At 47.0% G+C, this 23,087-nt stretch overlaps 1 protein-coding gene across 3 annotated transcripts in view; it reads right to left on the bottom strand.

Annotated features, from left to right (window-relative positions):
* Nucleotides 1-23,087, bottom strand: part of ASIC1 (acid sensing ion channel subunit 1) — a 232,981-nt gene that overhangs the window by 20,694 nt on the left and 189,200 nt on the right. Inside the window, exon 1 of one of the 3 annotated variants that reach the window (XM_083490148.1) lies at nucleotides 11,878-12,895. The exons of the other annotated variants lie outside the window; for them this stretch is intronic. Coding sequence (XP_083346274.1) covers nucleotides 11,878-12,441 — 564 coding nt within the window. The 5' untranslated portion in view covers nucleotides 12,442-12,895. Of the gene's footprint in view, nucleotides 1-11,877; nucleotides 12,896-23,087 lie in introns of those variants that run through there. 3 annotated transcript variants of the gene reach the window in all.

Genomic DNA, 23,087 nt, shown 5'->3' with positions numbered 1-23,087 from the left:
TCCTTTCCACCAACTGATGCTGAGCTATAAGGGTCCCTACCCCAGTCAAGGCATTCAGTGGAGACTGAAGAGAAATAAAATGACAACTTCTCCGGTCCTCCTGGTGACTCGAGTCGCGACGTCTTCTTCTCTCCGCTGCTGCGCACACTGTGCTCGGGCGAGAAGGAAGTCGGAAGATGATGTCCTACTGTGATAGGTCCAGGCTGGAGTCTGGACCAATCACAGCCCAGACATCAGAAAAGTGGAGGGTGTCCCCCTGAGGAGCGCCAATCGGCGCCCCTGCTGGCCGAGGGTGGGGTCAACCCCCCCCCATACCCAGGACACAGTCCGGCGCCCGCCTAGTGGGCGAAAATTTGATTTCTTTTTTTTTAATCTTTCGAATTTTTCAATTTTTCCCACGGCACACCAGGCAACATCTTGCGGCACACTAGTGTGACACAGAACAGTGGTTGAAAAACACTGCCATAGGGATACTGGGAGTGTACAAATGAATTGCCTGGAAGGAATGTGGAATGTACTGGATTTGAGTGGTGGGGCTGCAGTGTGTGACAGAAGCAGAACTGGAGCGTTGTCATTCTACTGCAATTTCCTTTGCGACTCAGGTTTTGGGTTATGCATTCACCAATGGCCCTGGAGAGAATGTGAACAAAAGGCAACACAGTGAAGTCTAGAGCAGTGTTTTTCAACCACTGTTCCGCGGCACACTAGTGTGCCGCGAGATGTTGCCTGGTGTGCCGTGGGAAAAATTAAAAAATTCGAAAGATTTTTTTTTTAAAAGTCAAATTTTCGATTGGGGCGCCGTCCCCGGAGGGAGGCGGGCGAGTCGGGCGGCGAGAGGCGGGGCGGCGGTGAGGAGAGGCCGCTCAGCGCGGGGCTCTCGCCGTCTGCCTGCCTGGCTGCCTGCGAGCTCGGCGGGCAGCGCCTCCGTCCGCAGCGCCCGCCTCGCGGCTCTCATTCCCTGCCCCTGCCAAAGCTCACCCAGCCAAGCCGCGCTCTCCTTCCTGCCTCGCTTTGCTGCCTCCTCCCCCCCCCCCAAAGCTTGGAGGTTCCCCGGCGCCGACCCGCAGGTTTGACCCCCTTCTCACACCTGTTCGCGCTCCTTGCACGGAATGGGGCGGATGGGGAGGAACGGGGCTCGCCGCTGCCTCCGCTCGCCCTCCCCCCCTCCGCCGGCGGTCCCGCGATTCTTGGCTTTTTGGCGGTTGGCACAGAAGGAAGGCAAGGGGGAGGGGAAAAAATTGAAACTTACACTTTCGTGCGTCCCTCCCAGCGTGACGCTGCGCGCTGACGTCACGGGGCTGTAATGGTGGTGTGCCTCGAGATTTTTTTCATGAAACAAGTGTGCCTTTGCCCCAAAAAGGTTGGGAAACACTGGTCTAGAGAACTCAAGTTCCAGGAGCAAATATTCATCAGTTGCCCACCTGCCCCAAACCTTGCTGAAGAAGGATAACTTCAGCTATGCTAGTATTTAGACTCTACTGGGTAATTAATCATTTGAAGATGCTCAGATAATGGTCCCTGCCAGGCAATTCATGTAACAAATAGGCTGAGAAGTTAGATTTGGCAGCTGGTACCCAAGGAATACTAAAGTGTTTTGCAGATACCAGCTGAGTTAAGTCCATCCCATCCAGTGCTTATGTAATGGATATGTTTAAGCCAAAGTCTTAGGTGATAAAAACGGGGCGCAGGCTGGGAACGAGTTCACCCAGTGACAGTAAGTGATCACACCAGGGATACTCATATCACAGCTTCTAGGTTTGTTTTCTTGCCCCAATTCCAGAATCCCTTAGAAGTGTGAGGCAGGCTTCTCTCTGTCTCCCATTGTAGTTTCCGAGCGCCTTGCATGCTCCAGTAGCTGGAATTGCTTTCCGATTAGCGCAATATCAGTAGCTGCATGCTCCTATTCCCCCACGGTGGATGTGTTTGCTCATTTGAAGTCATGTCGCTTTTCATAATGACAGAGCTAACCATTTGTAGCTTGCAGAGCCGAGCCTTTATACCTTATCAAAGACTTTGTGGGCCTGAATTATCCCTTCTCCTTGTGCTAATATATGATCCAGCATCCTTGTTTTGTCCATTACACCTGAGAAGACACAGAGGTGTTTTCTTCTTGATTTAAGGAGGCTCACAATAAAAGTATTTTGTGAATTCCCCAGTGTACTCTTCTCCCTTCCCACGGTTGATGCTATGGGGTTCCAAGTCCTTTCTAGGCTCCATCCTGCCCCTGTCTTTGCCCCATGTTGGGTATATTTCACACAAATCCCGGTGCCTAGCCTTGATTTGAAAATCAATACTATGCTGAACATAAAGTGGCCGTTGTTTTATACAGTAGGCTCATGTTACAATGAACACAGTCAATTTTGGGAGACAAAATGCAATTTGAAGGGGTGGGGAAGTAAAAGCTTTTTGTAAAACAAAGGATAGAAGCAGCCTTTTCCTTAATGTTGCATAGATGTTTGAATATGTTGTTGTTTAGTCATTTAGTCATGTCCGACTCTTCATGACCCCATGGACCAGAGCACGCCAGGCACTCCTGTCTTGAATATATCTGTTCTATTAGTTATATTAAAGAGGAAGTAATATGGGCATTAGTTGTGATCATTCAACAATAGAATTTGGGGTAGATTTTGATTATTTTTTAATTGATTGTATATGCATTCATCATTATGTCTGTCTGAGAAACATATACCATAAAGAAGGCTGATTGCTGAAGAATTGATGCTTTTGAATTATGGTGCTGGAGGAGACTCTTGAGAGTCCCATGGACTGCAAGAAGATCAAACCTATCCATTCTGAAGGAAATCAGCCCTGAGCGCTCACTGGAAGGACAGATCCTGAAGCTGAGGCTCCAATACTTTGGCCACCTCATGAGAAGAGAAGACTCCTGGAAAAGACCCTGATGTTGGGAAAGATGGAGGGCACAAGGAGAAGGGGACGACAGAGGATGAGATGGTTGGACAGTGTTCTCGAAGCTACCAGCATGAGTTTGACCAAACTGCGGGAGGCAGTGGAAGACAGGAGTGCCTGGCGTGCTCTGGCCCATGGGGTCACGAAGAGTCGGTCACGACTAAACAACAACGAGAAACATATTCATTTAAATTATAAAAGCTGTTCAAGTTACTTTCCTGAGGAATCGATTTGTGCTTTAAACACTCTGGGATTCCCCAACAAATATTGGCTTATACCATTTTGGGTTTTCTTCTATTTTGCTGTGTTTTTTTTTTAATATTATGATTATTATAACCACTGGCCAAACCACTCTCTGTTCCATTACTAGAAATGTTTGCCTAATCTTGTTGTTGTTTTTTTACCTTGGAAAGTGCCTAATGGATATTGATACCTCTACTCAGTACAGTGGTGTGCTTGAATTTCAAGTATTATAAATAATATTCCATCCCTCTTATGTGACAGTGACTAGATAGAATTGGAAATTGCCTCTGAGCATTTAATTGCATTACCAATTTTTATACCAGACTGTCTACTGATCCAGTTTACAGGCACAGTCTAAATGCTGTGTCTGATAGCTGAAAGATGACTGTGTTCCTCAAATCTGAAATAAAATTCTTTTCCCCTTTTAAAAAAAATCAGGGAGGAAAACTTGCTTGCGAGGAGAAGTCATGTCACAACGTTACTTTTAGTAATACAAGAAGGGGAAGTGTGTACTAGCTTCTCTGTATGTGAACTGATGCTTTGTCAAGCATTTAAACCTGGATGCATGCAAGTTCTTTTCAAGTAACTCGTTTTATTTATTGGTTCTATTTGTGGACTAGCCAGTAAACATAAAAGCATTTGCTTTTTTTGCAAACGCATAAAGACAGGATGATAAAGCTGCATTGGAGGAAATACGATTTAAAATTATGATTCATGATTCATATGCATCAATAAAGGGAGATTAATTCTATTTCACTAATTGGAAAAATGGTCGGGTAAATGTCTAAACAGGAACTGAACATGTGCAGTCAATGGAAATAGGAACGGATGGGAAAGTATTAGAAATTAGGTATTTTACTGTGAGCAGCAAAGGAGGGAGGGGAAAGAAGCATCTTGGAAGGGGGATGGAAAGTCAATTTTTAAATTGATGTTAAATTTGAATTAATTTGTTGTAAATTTGTTTAAAATTTGGAAAACTAATAAAAAAAATCATTGGTAAAAAAAGGTTTGCTTTTATAAAGGTCTGTTCAGAGTTAAACTTATATGAACATTGTGAACTGTATAAAAAAATGAAATATCGCAGAATGAAGGCACCGAACTCAAGGAGACTTCTGCATTGACTTTGAATACTTGCATGTGTTACATTGCCAAGTTGTCTGATCTCTTTAAGTCCACTCACATCAGTGGGAGTCCTGCCCATGGTGTGAAGTCTTTGTGGCATCTAACCTGCAACCCTGGGGATGTTGGAAGTCAATGAGAGTCAGCCGTTCAAAGGGGTGTTAATCATCTGATGAATTATGAATTTGTGTGCCTGGCTGGTGAATTATTAAAAGTCGTTCAGTCTTCATCAAAGTACTCGGGTCTCATGAGCAAGGATTCAAGTCATTGTTATGAAAAATGAATCCCTGAATTTAGCTCTCGGATATGCAGAAAGCTCTATTCGTTCTCATGTGCCCATGTAGTTTAAATGATACAAATCCCTACTTTGCAAGGAAAATGCATGGGAGCAAGGGGCAAGGGCCGGATGATAACTGGTTTTCAACATCGTGATGTATCTTCAGCTAAACATTGTGATATACCGCTATACAGTCGTACCTCGGCTCCCGAACGCCTTGGGAGTCGAACGTTCCAGCTCCCGAACGATTGAAAACTGGAAGGGAGTGTTCTGGTTTTTGAACGTTCTTTTGGAAGCCGAATGTCCAACAGGGCTTCCGTGGCTTCTGATTGGCTGCAGGAACTTCCTGAGGCCAATCAGAAGCTGCGCTTTGGTTTCTGAACGTTTCAGAAGTCAAATGGACTTCCGGAAGGGATTCCGTTCGACTTCCGAGGTGTGACTGTATCACAATGTCTGAAATAAAGATGGAACTATAGAGAGGCACTGGCTGGCTCCATGGTTTACCATGCACTGTGATTTTTGCATAGCACACAAACACGCACATCATGATTCACGATATATTGCCACCACAAAAATAATGAAACTGGTACGGGCTCTCCCTGAAACTGATACCCAGCTCTACCTCTCTTTCAAATCAGAACCAGCGAAGGCGGTGAAAGTCCTGTGTGAGTGTCTGGAGGCATTTGGAGGACGGATGGTGGCTAACAGATTGAGGTTGAATCCTGACAAGACAGAAGTACTGTTTTGGGGGGACAGGGGCAGGCAGGTGTGGAGGATTCCCTGGTCCTGAATGGGGTAACTGTGCCCCTGAAGGACCAGGTGCGCAGCCTGGGATTCATTCTGGACTTGCAGCTGTCCATGGAGGTGCAAGTCAATTCTGTGTCCAGGGCAGCTGTTTACCAGCTCCATCTGGTATGCAGGCTGAGACTATCTGCCCGGAGACGGTCTCGCCAGAGTGGTGCATGCTCTGGTTATCTCCCGCTTGGACTACTGCAATGCGCTCTACGTGACCTTTGAAGGTGACCCGGAAAATACAACTAATCCAGAACGCGGCAGCCAGACTGGTGACTGGGAGTGGCCGCCGAGACCATATAACACCGGTCTTGAAAGACCTACATTGGCTCCCAGTATGTTTCCGAGCACAATTCAAAGTGTTGGTGTTGACCTTTAAAGCCCTAAACGGCCTCAGTCCAGTATATCTGAAGGAGCGACTCCACCCCCATCGTTCTACCTAGACACTGAGGTCCAGCACCGAGGGCCTTCTGGCAGTTCCCTCACCGCAAGAAGCCAAGTTATAGGGAACCAGGCAGAGGGCCTTCTTGGTAGTGGCGCCGTCCCTGTGGAACACCCTCCCACCAGATGTCAAAGAGAACAACAACTACCAGACTTTTAGAAGACATCTGAAGGCAGCCCTGTTTAGGGAAGCTTTTAATGTTTGATGTATTACAGTATTTTAATGTTTTTTTGGAAGCCGCCCAGAGTGGCTGGGGAAGCCCAGCCAGATGGGCGGGGTATAAATAACAAACAAACAAACAAATAAATAATTGAACTGGTTTTGGATGCTATATCAATATATCACCCAGACTTAAAAGGGGGCATCATTAGAGTCATGGAATACCACTGGAAGGGAAAGAGAAGAGACCCTTCAGTTTTCAAGGATGCTTCCATGGCTATTTGTACATTTGTGCAGCTTCCCTGCCTAGATGCTTCAGGCCTCTTGACTAAAAGGGTGGAAAACCTGCCCAATTAGCCGAGCATTTCAACAGTCTCAGCTTCCAATATACTTTAAGAACTCTTATCGCTGTGAAGATAGACTTGAAAGCGCGTGGCAATGTCTGGCAAAATCTACAAAGCCAGCAGGAGCTCAGCAGCAAGGCTTTCAGAATGCATTGGGACGGGCAAATAAATTCTGGTACCGGGAGAAAGATTCACAGGATGGGCTTTTGGATTTACTCAAATTCAAATTTATTAATAAGAGAAGCAAGTGCAGGGTGTAGCCAAGGATATATTCAAGCTGAACAGTGCAGTCCCGAGCGTGTCAATAAATTAAGCCCCAGATAATCTGAAAGCTGCAGTCATAGAATCATAGAATAGAATCATAGAATCATAGAGTTGGAAGAGACCACAAGGGCCATCGAGTCCAACCCCCTGCCAAGCAGGAAACACCATCAGAGCACTCCTGACATATGGTTGTCAAGCCTCTGCTTAAAGACCTCCAAAGAAGGAGACTCCACCACACTCCTCGGCAGCAAATTCCACTGTCAAACAGCTCTTACTGTCAGGAAGTTCTTCCTAATGAACTCAGTGAGACGTACTTCTATTGGAACTTGCTTAGGGTTGAGTTGTTGCAGTGCAACGCAATGCACAAAGCATATGCCCAAGTCATGACGTTCAGGACTGCTGCCTAAGTTGCAAAGAGAATGCAGTTCATTTCAAGAGGGAGTTGGGCATGTTTTGCCTGGAGGAAAATTGTGGGGCGGGGGGTAAATACGATCAATATATAAACAAGGATCTTGCAGAAGTAGGAGTTAGAAGCGTCTATTTATTTAAGGAGCCAGGGTCTCTATTTAATGCAAGGAAAGGGTCTGAAATAATACATTTCCCAACCATTCCTGCACAGCTCAGAAAGCATGGGATGGCAGCATAGATGCCAACTCTCTGGTGCCCTAGGTGCCCAAGAACCCAAAAAATCCCCCAGGAAGTTGGCTGGGCACTCACAAATTTTGGTGCCAGGGTCATGCAGGCTGCATAGCACCCAGGGCCCTGGGCACCCAAGCTGGGACTCCTGGATGGCAGACATCTGAAGGCACTTTTCTAGCGGACGCTGAAATGGTCTCCAAGAGCTACTGGCAAACCTAGAATCAGAATCAGACTAATGATGCTGGATAGCTCAGTTGGTTAGAGTGCAGTGATGATAATGACCAGGTTGCAGGTTTGATCCCCGTAAGGGACAGCTGCATATTCCTGCACTGCAGGTTGTGATCCTCAGGATCCCTTCCAACTCCATGATTATTTGCCCCCCAGCCCTGCAGCATTCTGGATACACACATGCCAGGGTCAGCACAGGAGGAAAAAAATGTGTTGGACACACACACACATATAAACAAGCTTCACAAAGTTCAAATCATGCAGTGACTCTTAACCCAGTGGCGAAGGAAGGTGGGTGCGGTGGGTGCGGTCCACCCCGGGTGCCATCCCTGGGGACGACGACGACATTGCCGTGCCCTCCCTGGGCCGCCACTCGCTGCTCACGGTACCCCACCCCGAGCTGCCGCTCACCTTGTCCGCCACGCTCCGTGGGATACCGCTCATCACACACAGCACCCCCAGGCCATCCCTGAAGGGGGGGTGACATTGCTGTGCCCCCCCAGCCGCTGCTCACGGCACCCCCCCATGGGACACCGCTTGTCGCACATGGCACCCCCGGGCCATCCCTGATGGGGGGGGTGACATTGCCATGCTGCCCCCCCGGGCCGGCTTTCACCATGCGCAGCACCCCCCTGGCCGCTGCTCACCGTGCACGGCACCCTGGGGGGCCACTCGCCCTGTCCCCCGGGTGCACCCCACCCTGGGGACCAGAGCACCTAGCTCTGCCTTAACCATCAGGGATGGGAATTGGGGTTCCTGCCATCTGTTACTGCGAACAAGCCCACCTCGTGGTTGGAAACAGAAGTATGTTAGCAGATCACGAAGAAGCTTAAAGATCTTCCCACGCAAGTACCAGAAACAGCTCTGCGGGAGAGAGGCAGCCTGCCTCCAAGTTACTGGTGAACGTGTCGTGCCTCTTGCAGGTCACAGCTAAACGTGAGTGAACACAAAGCTCCCACGGCAAGATGTGCAGCCAGATTACATTCATGTTCATTCATAACAAGGTCACACTGAGTGAACTGGGGTGTGCGGCCAAGGAAGCGAGTGTAAAAGCAGCCTGGGGCAGATTCCTTTTTATTAGAGAGCATGGCGCTTCGTTTCATGCAGAAGGGATTTGAGAAGAGAAAGGGGGTGGCTAAAACAGGACGGTATATTTAGACCATCGTTCGGAGTGAAAATAAATACACTCATACATTTATTTTTAAAACCCAAACAATACAAACACTCAGATGAACAATCTATCATGAGTCATGATTGCAAATACACTCATAGACCGGCAAATCATACAGGGGAGGTGGGAATAGGACCATGTCACACAGATTCCCTTGGGTGGAAATTCCACATCTCTCCTCATGTTTCATGGCTTCCATCTACCACAAGATTCAGGCCTAGTTCAGACGTACTGCTAAACCATAGTTTCCTGTTACAGGAACAAGCTGAGGCAAGGCTCTGACATGCACTCCTTCTCTTTTCTCCTCCTTTGCATACGCAAGAAGAAGACCGAAATATTCTGCTTTCACTTTAGAAATAACCACAGTTCCCTGTGTCATTTGAACTGTGGTAAGCAAGGATCAAATTAGCCAGATGTCCTGACTTGTTGGCTAGCCTGGTGGCAGCAAGCCATGGTTCCCTGTATTCTGAAATCACAGGGAACCATTGTTAGTCTTAAACTTGGTTAGTTAGTTCTAAAGTTTAGAATCCTGCAGGGAAGAAGACACTGGCAAAGCAGACACCAGCCGAGAGCAGGATTTAACCCTCTGCTAATCCGCTGCGGAGCAGGGAGTTCTTTCCTGCTGGGTGCTGCTTTGCTTTGGGTACATTTCCTGCAGGGAAACATACTGCAGAAACAGACTCCCTCCCCACCCAAGGGTCAACTTTGACAGGTGGGCGGGAATACCCTGTTAGGATGCATCCGGGGAAATGGGGGCATTTGACAGGCCCCCAGCTGGCTCCAGCCACTGGCTGGCAGCCGGGCGATCTCCAGTTCTCGGAACAGCATCAAACAGTGACACAAGCCTCAGGTACCTTTAGAGACTTGGCACGCTCTAGTCAGCAGAGTGAATAACTTCTCACAACAGAAGTGGCGGACAGAGACATGTGTAAGCATTATTTCAGCATACAGTGATGCCCCGCAAGACGAATGCCTCGCAAGATGGAAAACTCGCTAGACGAAAGAGTTTTCTGTTTTGGAGGTGCTTCGCAAAACGAATCTCCTATGGGCTTGCTTCGCAAGACGAAAATGTCTTGCGAGTTCCTGCGGGTTTTTCCCCCTCCCCCCTTTTTCTAAGCCGCTAAGCAGCTTTCAGCTGATCTGATAAGCCGCTAAAAGCCGCTAAAAGCCGCTAATAGCGCTAATCCGCTAATCCGTCAATGGGCTTGCTTTGCAAGACGAAAAAACCGCTAGACGAAGAGAATCACAGAACGGATTCTTTTCGTCTTGCGAGGCACCACTGTAGTTCAGGAACAAAGGAAAAAACATGTCTGCTTCCCTTCTTGTACATGCACACAGCAATATAGCAAAAGCAATATACAAACGGAAGTTCCCAGCAGACTTGTGCTGGAAGTAAACAAGCACGTGACACACAACAGTCATGCCTGTTCCTTTTAAGGTGGAATGGAACTATATTCTAACACACCCACTTATCATTCATCTGGCACAATCAGGTGAGTGATTATGAAGAAGCAGCACATGGGTGGGAAGAGGATTATGAGAGGCCAAAGCTCACACAGGTTTGTGAAACCATGATTTAACATTAAATCTGCAGCAGACCTCAAGAGTCAGGTCCCCTGCCTCTAAAGCTCCTTGATGAAGGCCATGAAACGTTCTGTGCTGAAACCCTGGACAGCAAGGCAGAACCAGTTCAGCCAGTGGCGTAGCGTGGGTTGTCAGCACCCGGGGCAAGGCAAGTAATTTGCACCCCCTAACCAGTGGATTTGCGCCCCCTAACCTGTGGATTTGCGCCCCCTAACCCCCAGATGTTGCGCCCGGTGCGGCCGGCCCCCCCTGCACCCCCCACGCTACGCCACTGAGTTCAGCCGTTCTTAACATGGGTATTAAACTGGACCTATCAATGGGATGCTGTTGATTTTCAAATGCTGCTTCTCGGTTACCATCGTTTTAGATTTGCCTGGTGCCCCTTAAGGGAGTGACCCACATTCCTAAATTGTCCAAGAACATTATAAAGGGTGCCTCTTGTTTCAGAACACCCTTGGCCCCTTATCAGCAGAACAGATGCCAGGGACACTGAGAACTCTTAATTCTGAATTCTGGCTGAGCAGCCATACTTTAACAACTCCTTGTTTTCAGCACGCATAGGCTGCAACCTGCAACTCATCATTTAAGGTCTGTGGGTGTAGCATTTCTGATAGTCCTCTATCAACACACTTGCTACAATACTAATCTTCCAACTATTCATCATATCATCCCATACTTAGTGGTGGCAGGTTATAATCCAGAAATTCTTCTTGTGCCTCGAAATCTGTCTGAATTAGAAAATGCAGCTTCTGACACCTGCCCCCTTCCTTTCCGTCCATCCCCTCCCCTGTAGTGAGCAGGATCCACACCCTAGGTATGCAGCTCACCTGGCAGGTGTGAGGAGCCAATAAAAGGAGAGGAAGAAAACAGTTGGGAGGAGTCATGGCTGCCTCGCCTGATTTCGGCAGCAGACTCAGAAGTACAAGGGGCAAATCTCTGGGTTGCATCCTGGTTACTTTACCTATACTCTGTTCCCTTTCCTTTGCTTTCTCTCGTCCCATTAAGTAGTTAGACAGCCACCTCCTTAGTCTAGAGTTGGACTAACTCTGCTCCAGTTTGCAAACAAGATTAAATTATGGAATTCAACAAATATTCATACTTGTGGCTATTTTTGCATAATATGTTCTGCTTTCAGGTTTCGAGCTTTGAAATAATGTGGAATTCTTGGGGGGAAAGGTAGGGCTGGGAGATGTGAAATATATCCTCCTGTTCTAACCACAAAGGCCCACTGAGCCCCCACTTCTGGCTGCATGCTATTAACATTCAAAAGAGCCAGAAACTTGCTGAAATTCCCAAAACAGTAAATGGTGCACCACACATTGCCAAGTTATATGTTTGCAAACTATGTACGGGCAGAACACAGTCTTAACTTATTGTTACACACACACACACACACACACACGTTAGCATGAAAAGACTGCCACAGCTCTGCAAAGAAGCAAACCTTTTATTCCTCAACAATTCCTAATGCATTTGGCGCCGACCTCTCATTGCGGGCTGCCAAGGAGATACTCGCACCTTCTGGGGACATGGCAAAATTTGAGGGCCCTTTGCCCAGGGACCATGTTGAAACAGCCGTTCTGCAATTGCACGGTACACGGCGCATCTCTAAGGCCCATCCCACCTATAACGCTCTGCCCTTCCTCACCCCCTGCTCCGGTGGGGCAGCTGCCCTCCCCAAGGCCCCCCTTCCCCTGCCCTGACTCACAGTTGTGAAGTTGTGGGGGCCGCAGCGCTCGCCCTGGAAGCGGCAGGAGAGGAGCATCTCCTCTAGCTGGTGACCCAGCCTGTCGAGCAAGCGCCGCGTGGACTGCTCCTGTGGCGGCAAAGGCGGCAGGTAGTGGGAGAAGTTGAGCAGGCTCCCCAGCCAGAGCCAGCGGGGGTCCCGGATCACGGCCCCAACGGCCGGCACGGGCTGCAGATCCTTGTTGAGGAGCCCCAGCCAGTAGCCGCTCAGGTGGAGATCTGGCCGGCTCATGCGCCGCAGGAGAAGCAAGTTGTTATTGCAGAGGGTCACAGCTGGGAAGGTCAGCTGGCGGGCGTAGAGGAGGTGGACCTTGGTGTGGACAGGCCAGGAGAGCAGGTAGCGGATGCGGTTGGAGGACCAGGTGGCGAGTAAGGCCACAGAGCCCAGAAACGCCAGGAGCCAGAAGGCCCGGCGAGGGCACGACCGGTGTCCCGAGAGGACATGGCGGAGCCCGTGGAACTTCGTTTGCTCCAGGAGATAGAAGAGAGGCGGGTGGGTGGCACAACCAGACCAGCTGCCTTCCATGTCGCCAAGAAGAGGGTTGAAGAGGAGCTCCCTCGAGCTTGTCTCCCGTCCGCACTCCTCGCCACATCAGCTCATCTCCCTGCTTCTTTCCTAATGATCTCTCGCTCAACTTCGACTGTCAGAGGGAGGCCAAGCTGGGAGATGCGGAGCGCGTCTGCCTGCAGCTTCCTTGGGCAGGAGCGGCTCGCAGCATCTACGGGTTCCAAAAGAGGCGGCTGTGCCTAGGGGGGAGCTGTTTGGCTCAGGCATCGGAAGTGCCACCTAGAGCATGCCAGAGGCAGGGAGAGAGCGGCAAGGAGGGGAGATCCAGGGAGATGCAATAGCAAAGGAGAGAGAGAGACAGAGAGACAAGAGAGAGAGGCGGGAGCTTGGGATGGGAAGTGTTGACAAGGAGGGAAAAGACATAGATATTAGGGTTCTGGAAGAGGGAGAGAGAGGCAGAGAGAGACAGAGACAGAGACAGAGAGAGATAGCATGTATGTGGTTTGGGAGGAAATGGCGCCTGAGAGTCAGCAAGATAAGTCCAAGTGCAGCCCTGCCCCCCTGCTGCCAGCTCAATTGACTGAAGAGCTGCTTCTCAGCTAGCAACAAATGCCCTTAAACTCTTTGGCTGCAGCCGTCTGCAGCAACCACCTCCCCACCCCTGCGACAACATCCACTCATGGCCCCCCTCTCGTCAGCATGCCATGCGCTGGTCAGTCTCTACATCTACTGCACTGGCTCCCCCCCCTCTATGTGCACCCACAAGCTGGGGCAGGCACAGTGCAGCAGGTGCAGCCTGGAAGGTGAGCTCCCTTGTATTTGTGGCAGGGATCCCAGATATTGGCAGGAGTGCTATTTACACATAGTTACATGATCAGGGGGGACACAGGTGGCGCTGTGGGTTAAACCACAGAGCCTAGGGCTTGCCGATCAGAAGGTCGGCGGTTCAAATCCCCACGACGGGGTGAGCTCCTGTTGCTTGGTCCCTGCTCCTGCCAACCTAGCAGTTCAAAAGCACGTCAAAGTGCAAGTAGATAAATAGGTACCACTCCGGCGCGAAGGTAAACGGCGGTTTCCATGCACTGGTTTGGTTTGCCAGAAGCGACTTAGTCATGCTGGCCACATGAACCGGAAGCTGTATGCCAGATCTCTTGGCTGGTAAATCGAGATGAGTGCTGCAACCCCAGAGTCGTCCGCGACTGGACCTAACGGTCAGGGGTCCCTTACATGATCAGGGAGTATCAAGAGGATCATAACTTAATTTAGACGACGCAGGGTTTGTTTTCTATTCACTGCAACCGGAAATCAAGGGGCTCAGACAGGCAGTCTCTTGGCACAATCCTGTGCATGTTTATCTACCAGTTGAGGACAACAGCTCTTCACAATCTCTTCTTGTTTCATCAACACTGAACCATCAACCCTCTCGGCCACCTCGAATCTCACCCCTGAGTCAAGATCATTTATGAACAAGTTAAAAAGCACAGGTCCTAATAGTGATCCTTGTGGGACTCTAGGCCCCTCCATTGGGAGAACTGTCCAATTATCCCTACTTCCTGCGACTTAACCAATCCACAAGAGGACCTCTCTTCTGATTCCATGACTGCTAAGCGTACTCAGGAGTCTTTGGCGAAGTGCGTTGTCAACAGGCTTTTGATAGACCAAGTACACTTTATCAACCAGATCATCTGTTTTAATATGATTGTTGTCACTCTCAAAGAACTCTGGTAGATTATTGTGACAGCGCTGACCCGCCTTGGTCACAATGTGGTGGAAAAGTGGGATATAAATCATATATATATCGTATCGCAGAACACAAGAATGCCGTCAAAAAAGAAGAAAAAACTTCCTCTCTTTTCCAACACATGAAAGAAACAGGACACGAAATTAATTTTGCAGATTCCAAATTGCTCTTTAACATGGAACATCACCACAAGAGAATAATCATGGAAGCCATCGAGATAGAGAAACACCCTCACAACATGAACAAGCGTGACGACACGTCCCGCCTGCCAGACATCTGGAAATTAGCCCTCCCCACAAAAACCGACACCAGAACCAGAGGCACACAGAACGCCATCACCAATCAACCACACCAGACCCAAACCCAGACCCTCTCCACAGATAAATTACAGACACCATCCAGTAGCCAAACCATAGTGGCACCTCCGGATACTGCACCCCCCTGCAATCCCTACACAGATCTGGCTGGCACAGGGCACAAAACCACAGCTCGCCCCTATACACGAAGCCAAGCCAGAGCACAACTAAGTGCAGTACAGCCATCTTCTCAGAAAAACTCTTCACAAGCTCAAGAGGTCAAGACACGAAAGCTTTAGCAACTAATCCACACTTAATGACCCACCTAAGTGGTACTCAGAATATCACTCAAGAAATCACTCAAGATATCTCTCAAGCAATTAAGGAACAAAAGAAGAAAAGACACACTAACCTGGGAACTTCCTCTCTGCCCAGAACGTTGGAGGCTATACACCACACCCCCTCCACAGTATTTATAGGAACTCAAACACTGAGATCCTGCTCTGTTCCAGTAACAAGAAGCCGAAAGCACCAGCCTGAAGATGACGAGTGAGACCTCGTCGAAACGTCGCCTAGACACCCCAACTCTTACACGGGAAGACACCCGAAGACACCAAAACCTGCATTCCTGTACCCGTGAAAATCTACGAAAGCATATATATATATATATATATATATATATATATATATATATATGAATGATTTTATTAGAGTTTATAAAGAGGAACATGAAGCTTAATATCAAATATCTTGTCCAAACTAAAACATTAATCTAAATAAGATAAAAACAGAGAGAAGGGGGGGGGGAGAGAAAGAGATCCAGAAAAAGAAATAGAAAAGGGATTAAAAGAGAGAGAAAGAAAAATAAAGTTCAGAAACTAAAGAACTTCCGATTCTTTGTCTGCCTACAATATTCACTCCATCCACTTAAATACAACACTCAACAACGCCACTTTCTATAAACAAACATTGTCTTCAATCCTCAAATTCAAACGTCACTATTTCTTTTTCACGCAAAAAGTCCATGAGAGTTTTTCAGGCTTTAGTAAATGTCAACAAGGACTTTTCTCTGATTAAGCCGGTCAATCTCGCCATCTCAGCTAAGTCCGTTAATTTCAACAACCGTTCTGAAAGATGGGCTACAAATCTAACGAACACTTAAGGTTGCTCCTTGCTTTGAGGGCATTTTCCTTCTCCTGGGTGTTGACGGGGTTCCATAAGGCACTGCTGTCCAGCCGGGACTTTACTTTTCCTTCTTCTTAGTAGTGCTAGCTTTTTGTAGGGCGATGCTGCCACCTAGTGTCTACTGAATGTATATATACAGTAGTTTATATACAGCAAAGAATAAGTGAAGTCAGAGATCTTCCCACATACAAAAGGGATGCAGTGGGCAATATCTAGGGATTTGGGAGGTTAGGAATGGGGAAGGTGGAGGTGGGTCTCCCCCTTAGGAGGACCAAGGGTTCTTGTAGAACCAAATACTGACCCAGCAAGGAGAACCAACAATGGAAACCTGAGCTGGCGTAAGTTAAATGTCAAAAGTGAAATTTGAAAATGTCCAGAAAGTCCTATTCCAGTTGTGAAATTTTGCCAAAGGTTCTGTCAGGGAACTGACATTGGAGCCAGAGGCGGAGGCAAGGCTCCCAAATTATGCTGGAGAAGGGCCCAGCAGGGAGAGAAGCAGCTCATCAGCTGGGGAAGGAAATCAGCGTAACACCAGGGATAAAGGGGGGCAGATGGGGGAATCGGCGAGAGGGCTCCAGGACTCTTCGCCGGACACCAGCGGGGAGAGCACGGGTCCTCCGCTACCCACACCCTCCCTGCGCAGAAGACTTCCGCGCAGGGAGAGTAGGAGGAGACTTGGCGTCAAACAACTTTTATGTTGGAAGAGGTTTAAGAAACGCCCACTGACGGATTCTGCTAGCGACTGAAACAGCCACGAAGTGGAGGGCTGTCCAGACAGAAAAGGTTTAACCAGCCAACCTAGCCAGGAGTGGTGGCAACTTACGCACGAGTAACCCCAATCATTATTACAGGTTCAATTGGTGCAAGAATTTTATTTCCGCTGTAGACAACGAGGTCAAGAGTCTATTGGGGTGGGGTATGAATTGCAATCTTTTTTTTCCAAATTTTGTATTTATACATTTCAAATTTATACGCTTCACTGATTTTACAATCCATTTAACATTTCAAAATTTGACTTCCTTCCCCCTCTTTCTTTGATTCCTTAAATTTCTTTTTAAATATCGTCTGCCTATCCAAATTTATTTAATTGCTCATTTAACCATCTACTGTAAATATATACTCTTATAAAACTGCAGGTTATTACAATGATCCTGCTAATGTTTTCATCTGTTTATAATTTATCTGTAAATATTCAATAAACCATTTATATTCTTTTAGAAAAATTCTGTTATCTTGATTTCTTATTCTTTTGGTAAGCTTCACCATTGCTGCATATTTCATAAGATTTTGTATCTGTTCTTATTTTACTGGGACTTCTGATTCTTTGGGGCAAGGTTATGAATTGCAATCTGCCCTTCACCAAGTAAGACAAGAGCCCTGCTGGAACAGTCGAAAGACCTGCCTAGTCCAGCACCCTGAGAACCACAGTGGGCAACCCGTGAGCTCAGGGAAGCCAACAAGTGAGACTTGAGGACAGCATCCCTCTGCAACTTTTGCTCCTCAGCAATAGGCATTTGGTGATGTACCACCTCTGAACCTGGAGAGCTCATATAGATTGGGGAACCTGTGCCGCTCCTGCTCTTGTTGAAGTCTAACTCCCATCAGACCAGCATGGCCAATGTTCAAAGATGGCGCAAGTTTTTTTCTTCTTCATTTTATTATTATTATTAATTGAAATCCATGGATATCATACACTATCTTAAATTCACATACAAGGAAAAGATAATAATAATAATAATCATCTTAATTATACCATTAAATATTGATTTTAACTTGTAGTTATATGGACTCTTTTCTTGTACTTTCTAACAAAAATAAACTAAAGTAGAATAAACTAAACTATGTCAAAAGAGACTTCCTGCCGTTTCCCAGTGTACTTTACATTTACAACATTGAATGTACTTATACTTAATACCTAACTCTTAATATATCTTCTAATACTTTCTTATAACATATCGTACCGTTTTTCCTTCTTTATTAATGTTTGATTTACACAAGGGTTATTCAAACGCTGCCATAGATGTTATGTCATTATTATATTTTTGTAGGTATTTCTCGAACATATCCCATTTTTGAGTGAATGATTGTTTTGTATTTCCCCTTAACCCATTTGTCAATTGAGCCATTTCTGCTAAGTAACTAGTAACTTATTCTGCCATTCCCTTACTGTTGGTACATTCCCCCCTTTCCAATTTGATGCAATTAGTAACCAGGCAGCAGCTGTCGCATATACAAAGATTTCTCTTATATTTTTTGGAATATTACTGCCTAGAATTCCAAGCAGAAATGCTTCTGGCTTCTTTGAGAATGTTAATTTAAAGATCTTTTTCATCTCATCATAAATGAGGTTCCAGAACTCTTTACTTTTTCGGCATGTCCACCACATATGGTACATATCTCCTTTTGTTTCTCCACACTGCCAACATTTGTCTGAAATATTTTTATACATCTTGGAGAGTTTTGGTGGTGCGAGGTACCATCTAAACTGCACTTTCACCATGTTTTCTTTGATGGTGTAACATGCTGTAAAGTTTAGGTTAGCTTTCCAAAGAGTTTCCCATACACTCATCATGATGGTGAGTCTGATGTCTTGAAGATGGCACAAGTTGTAGTCCAGAAAAATCTAGAGGACCATAGCTCGTCCCCCTCATTCCTAATAACAGGCATTGTGGCTAATAGTCATTGATAGACGTATTTTCCAGGAACGTATTTAACCCTTTCAAAGGCATCAAAGCTGGTGTCCATCATCAGGGCCGGCCCTATCATTAGGCAGAGTGAGGTGACCACCTTGGGTGATAAATGCTGGGTTGGGCATTGCCGGGGGCTTCTCCTCAGCTGTTTTCCCTGAGTCCCCACTTGCCCACTGTGGCAGAGCTGAAGTGGCCTGCATTGAAGCAGAGGAACCAGAGACCAAATTGCAAACATGTGCTGGATTATGGAGAAAGCTAGAGAGTTCCAGAGAAACATCTACTTCTGCTTCATTGACTATGCAAATGCCTTTGACTGTGTTGACCACAGCAAACTATGGCAAGTTCTTAAAGAAATGGGAGTGCCTGATCACCTCATCTGTCTCCTAAGAAATCTCTATGTGGGACAAGAAGCTACAGTTAGAACTGGATATGGAACAACTGATTGGTTCAAAATTGGGAAAGGAGTACGACAAGGCTGTATATTGTTTCCCTGCTTATTTAACTTATATGCAGAATTCATCATGTGAAAGGCTGGGCTGGATGAATCCCTAGCTGGAATTAAGATTGCCAGAAGAAATATCAACAACCTCAGATATGCAGATGACACAACCTTGATGGCAGAAAGTGAGGAGGAATTAAAGAACCTTTTAATGGGGGTGAAAGAGGAGAGTGCAAAATATGGTCTGAAGCTCAACATCAAAAAAACGAAGATCATGGCCACTGGGCCCATCACCTCCTGGCAAAGAGAAGGGGAAGAAATGGAGGCAGTGAGAGATTTTACTTTCTTGGCCTCAATGATCACTGCAGATGGTGACAGCAGTCACGAAATTAAAAGACGCCTGCTTCTTGGGAGAAAAGCAATGACAAACCTAGACAGCATCTTAAAAAGCAGAGACATCACCTTGCCAACAAAGGTCTGTATAGTTAAAGCTATGGTTATCCCAGTAGTGATGTATGGAAGTGAAAGCTGGACCATAAAGAAGGCTGACCGCCGAAGAATTGATGCTTTTGAATTATGGTGCTGGAGGAGACTCTTGAGAGTCCCATGGACTGCAAGAAGATCAAACCTTTCCATTCTGAAGGAAATTAGCCCTGAGTGCTCACTGGAAGGACAAATCCTGAAGCTGAGGCTCCAATACTTTGGCCACCTCATGAGAAGAGAAGACTCCCTGGAAAAGACCCTGATGTTGGGAAAGATGGAGGGCACAAGGAGAAGGGGACGACAGAGGACGAGATGGTTGGACAGTGTTCTCGAAGCTACCAGCATGAGTTTGACCAAACTGTGGGAGGCAGTGGAAGCCAGGAGTGCCTGGTGTGCTCTGGTCCATTGGGTCACGAAGAGTCGGACACGACTAAACAACAACATTGAAGTAAGATTATTCTGCCAGTTCAGCCAACATTTAAATGTGGAACTGAGGTGGGCATGAACTTGTCCTTTGCCTCAGGCAGCTAGAAGTCTTGGGCTGGCCCTGTCCACCATTACCTCTTGTGTCACCAAATTCCGTACATTCATCATATTCTGTGTGAAGGCACTCCTGTTGTCTGGTGCTGGCGTTACTGGATAACCCTGCAGTTCAGTGCTTGTGAGAGAGGGGAATAAAAAAAGTCTCTGTCCACTTCCTCCACACTATGAAGCAATCACGACCCCCTCTCATAATCACCTTCTTTCTAAACTGGAAATCCCCGAGCACTGTAGCTGATCCTCATAGGAGCATTCTGGGATCAAATCAGGACCTGGGAGAGCTCCTGCAAATCTGGGATGGTCCCTGGAAAATAGGGACATTGGGGCATTTGGAAAATAGGGACATTTCTGCGAGAGGGCAAAGGGACTGGCTCCCCTTTGCTAACAATCAGAGCCGGATATAGGTTTGATGAGGCCCTAAGCTACTGAAACTAATGGGGCCCTTTAAATGTCCAGCTGTCCTTTGTCAACAACAAAATGCCGCTGATTTTTGTGTTGAATATATAAAGGTAAAGGTAAAGGTACCCCTGCCCGTACGGACCAGTCTTGACAGGCTCTGGGGTTGTGCGCTCATCTCACTCTATAGGCCGGGAGCCAGCGCTGTCCGCAGACACTTCCAGATCACGTGGACAGCGTGACGAAGCTGCTCTGGCGAGCAAGAGCCGCACACGGAAACGCCGTTTACCTTCCCACTATAAAGCGGTCCCTATTTATCTACTTGCACCCAGGGGTGCTTTCGAACTGCTAGGTTGGCAGGTGCTGGGACCGAACAACGGGAGCGCACCCCGCCGCAGGGATTCGAACCGCCGACCATGCGATCGGCAAGTCCTAGGCGCTGAGGTTTAACCCACAGCGCCACCCGCGTCCCTGTTGAATATATGCTGTATGCTAATTTATGGACCTAATAGGTATCTAAAGCCATTTGCACATGTTGCCATGCAACCAGTTCATGAAGAATGTAGGACTCCTGACCATTAGGTCCCTGTTGCTAAAGGTAAAGGGGCCCCTGACCATTAGGTCCAGTCGTGACTGACTCTGGGGTTGCGGCGCTCATCTTGCTTTACTGGCCGAGGGAGCCGGCGTACAGCTTCCGGGTCATGTGGCCAGCATGACTAAGCCGCTTCTGGCAAACCAGAGCAGCGCACGGAAACGCCATTTACCTTCCCGCCAGAGCGGTACTTATTTATCTACTTGCATTTTGAGGTGCTTTCGAACTGCTAGGTTGGCAGGAGCAGGGACCGAGCAACAGGAGCTCACCACGTGGCGGGGATTCGAACCGCCAACCTTCTGATTGGCAAGTCCTAGGCTCTGTGGTTTAACCCACAGTGCCACTCGTGTCCCTTACACCCTATATATAGAAATGAGCAAACCAGTGGTATTTTAGGGAGCAGGCGAGCAGGTGGGCCCCATTACTTACATCATAGGAGCCTACACAACACAAAACACTGTTGCTGTATGTAGGTTTTATTTTATTTGTTTTTTATTTTTAAACATCCAGTTTTTTCCTTTACATTTTTGGTGGGCCCCCAAGAGAGTGGGACCCTAAGCTATAGCTTGTTTATCTTATACGTAAATCTGGAACTGCTAACAAGGCATGTATATCTATGCATGTACAGCACATTTATATGTACAAACCAGCAAACATCAATTTGTGCACATAATTTGTGGTGGGTGGAGGCCTGGTACACAACCGTGGATGCCCGGGGCCGTGGGTGCCATGCAGCGTGCATGGCCCTGGCACTGAAATTTGTGGGTGCTCGGGCACCCAGGGCCCCAGGAAGTTGGCACCTACGATATTGGCATATCCACCCTGCCGCTGCTTCCCTGTTATCTGCAATTACTGCATGTCCTCCCTTGTAAGGTCATATTTTACAGCCTTTACTTACTCAAACATTAACAACACCTAATAGCAAAGGCACAGCAATTATGGCTTATTGCCAGCGAGTTATTTAACTAGGTTGTTTTGCTGATGATAGCGGCTCTTAAACCACTTGAGCAATATTCATGGTTCAGTAGTCTTCATCTCGGCAGCAAATGCAGTAAATTCGATGGGTCCAGGAGGGGTACGGCATGCACTTGCCAATTATGGCCACCAGAGGGGATACCAGCAGGAAACGAGACGTTTCTGAAAGGCCACATGATGGAACAAGGGGCTTTAAGAACTCAGAAGGAAAGCGCAAAATACAGAATGCATGATCCATCAGAGAGGGTGGCAAATCTATACGCACACCAGGGATATGTGTGCATGTCACACCCCTGAGGATGAGAATATTAAGTTCCCTTTGTCAGACCCTCCAAGTGTCCCTATTTTCCAGGGACAATCCCAGATTTACAGAAGCCGTCCCGGTTTCTGGTTTGATCCCAGAATGCCCCACTTTTCCTTAGGACGTCCCTATTTTCATTGGAGAAATGTTGGAGGGTATGGAGTTATGCGACCCTTGAGCCAAGGAGGTAAGTAACTGTGCAGCCTTGAGAAGACATCTTAAGGCAGGCCTGTATAGTGAGGGTTTTTTATGTTCAATGTTTTGTTATAAAACCAAAACCATCAGTTGGAACCTGCAGGTTCAATCCCCGTAAGGGACAGCTGCATATTCCTGTATTGCAGGGGGTTGAAATGGATGATCCAACAGCTTCCAACTCGACAATTCTAATTAATAAATAATAATAATAATAATAATAATAATAATAATAATAATAATAAAAATATTATTTATATCCCACCCCCCCCAGCCGAAGCCGGGCTCAGGGCGGCTAACAACAATAAAACAGTACAACACAACACAACACTCTAAAATCATTCATTATAAAATTAATTCAAATTAATAATAATAGTATAATAATAATAATAATAATAATAATAATAATAATAATAATAATAATTTATTATTTATACCCCGCCCATCTGGCTGGGTTTCCCCACCCCAGCCACTCTGGGCGGCTTCCAACAGAATATTAAAATACAATAGTCTATTAAACATTAAAAGCTTGCCTATATGAGTCTATATCCCTATGTTCTTAATTAACCCCCTTCCCTTGCCCAAGGTCCCCAGGCAACCGAAAGACACACTTTATATGCTATAATATACAATATACTACAGGAGATCTGCAGCAGCAGAAAGATTGTTTTAAATTTAGAGGAAAGTTTAGCCTTGAACTCTGTCTGGGTTCCCAGAGAGGATCTCAGAGTCACCTCCGCTGTCCTTGCCCACAGAAAGGGGACTCTTGCGATATTGATCAGCCAGCTCAAGTGTCTGCTTCTGTGAGCATGCAACTCTTTCTTAAAGGGGCCA

This window comes from Podarcis liolepis (genome assembly GCF_965112155.1).
Source record: "Podarcis liolepis genome assembly, chromosome: 2".
In the NCBI taxonomy this organism is placed as follows: Eukaryota; Metazoa; Chordata; class Lepidosauria; order Squamata; family Lacertidae; genus Podarcis; species Podarcis liolepis.
This window is presented reverse-complemented; position numbering and strand designations above follow the sequence as displayed.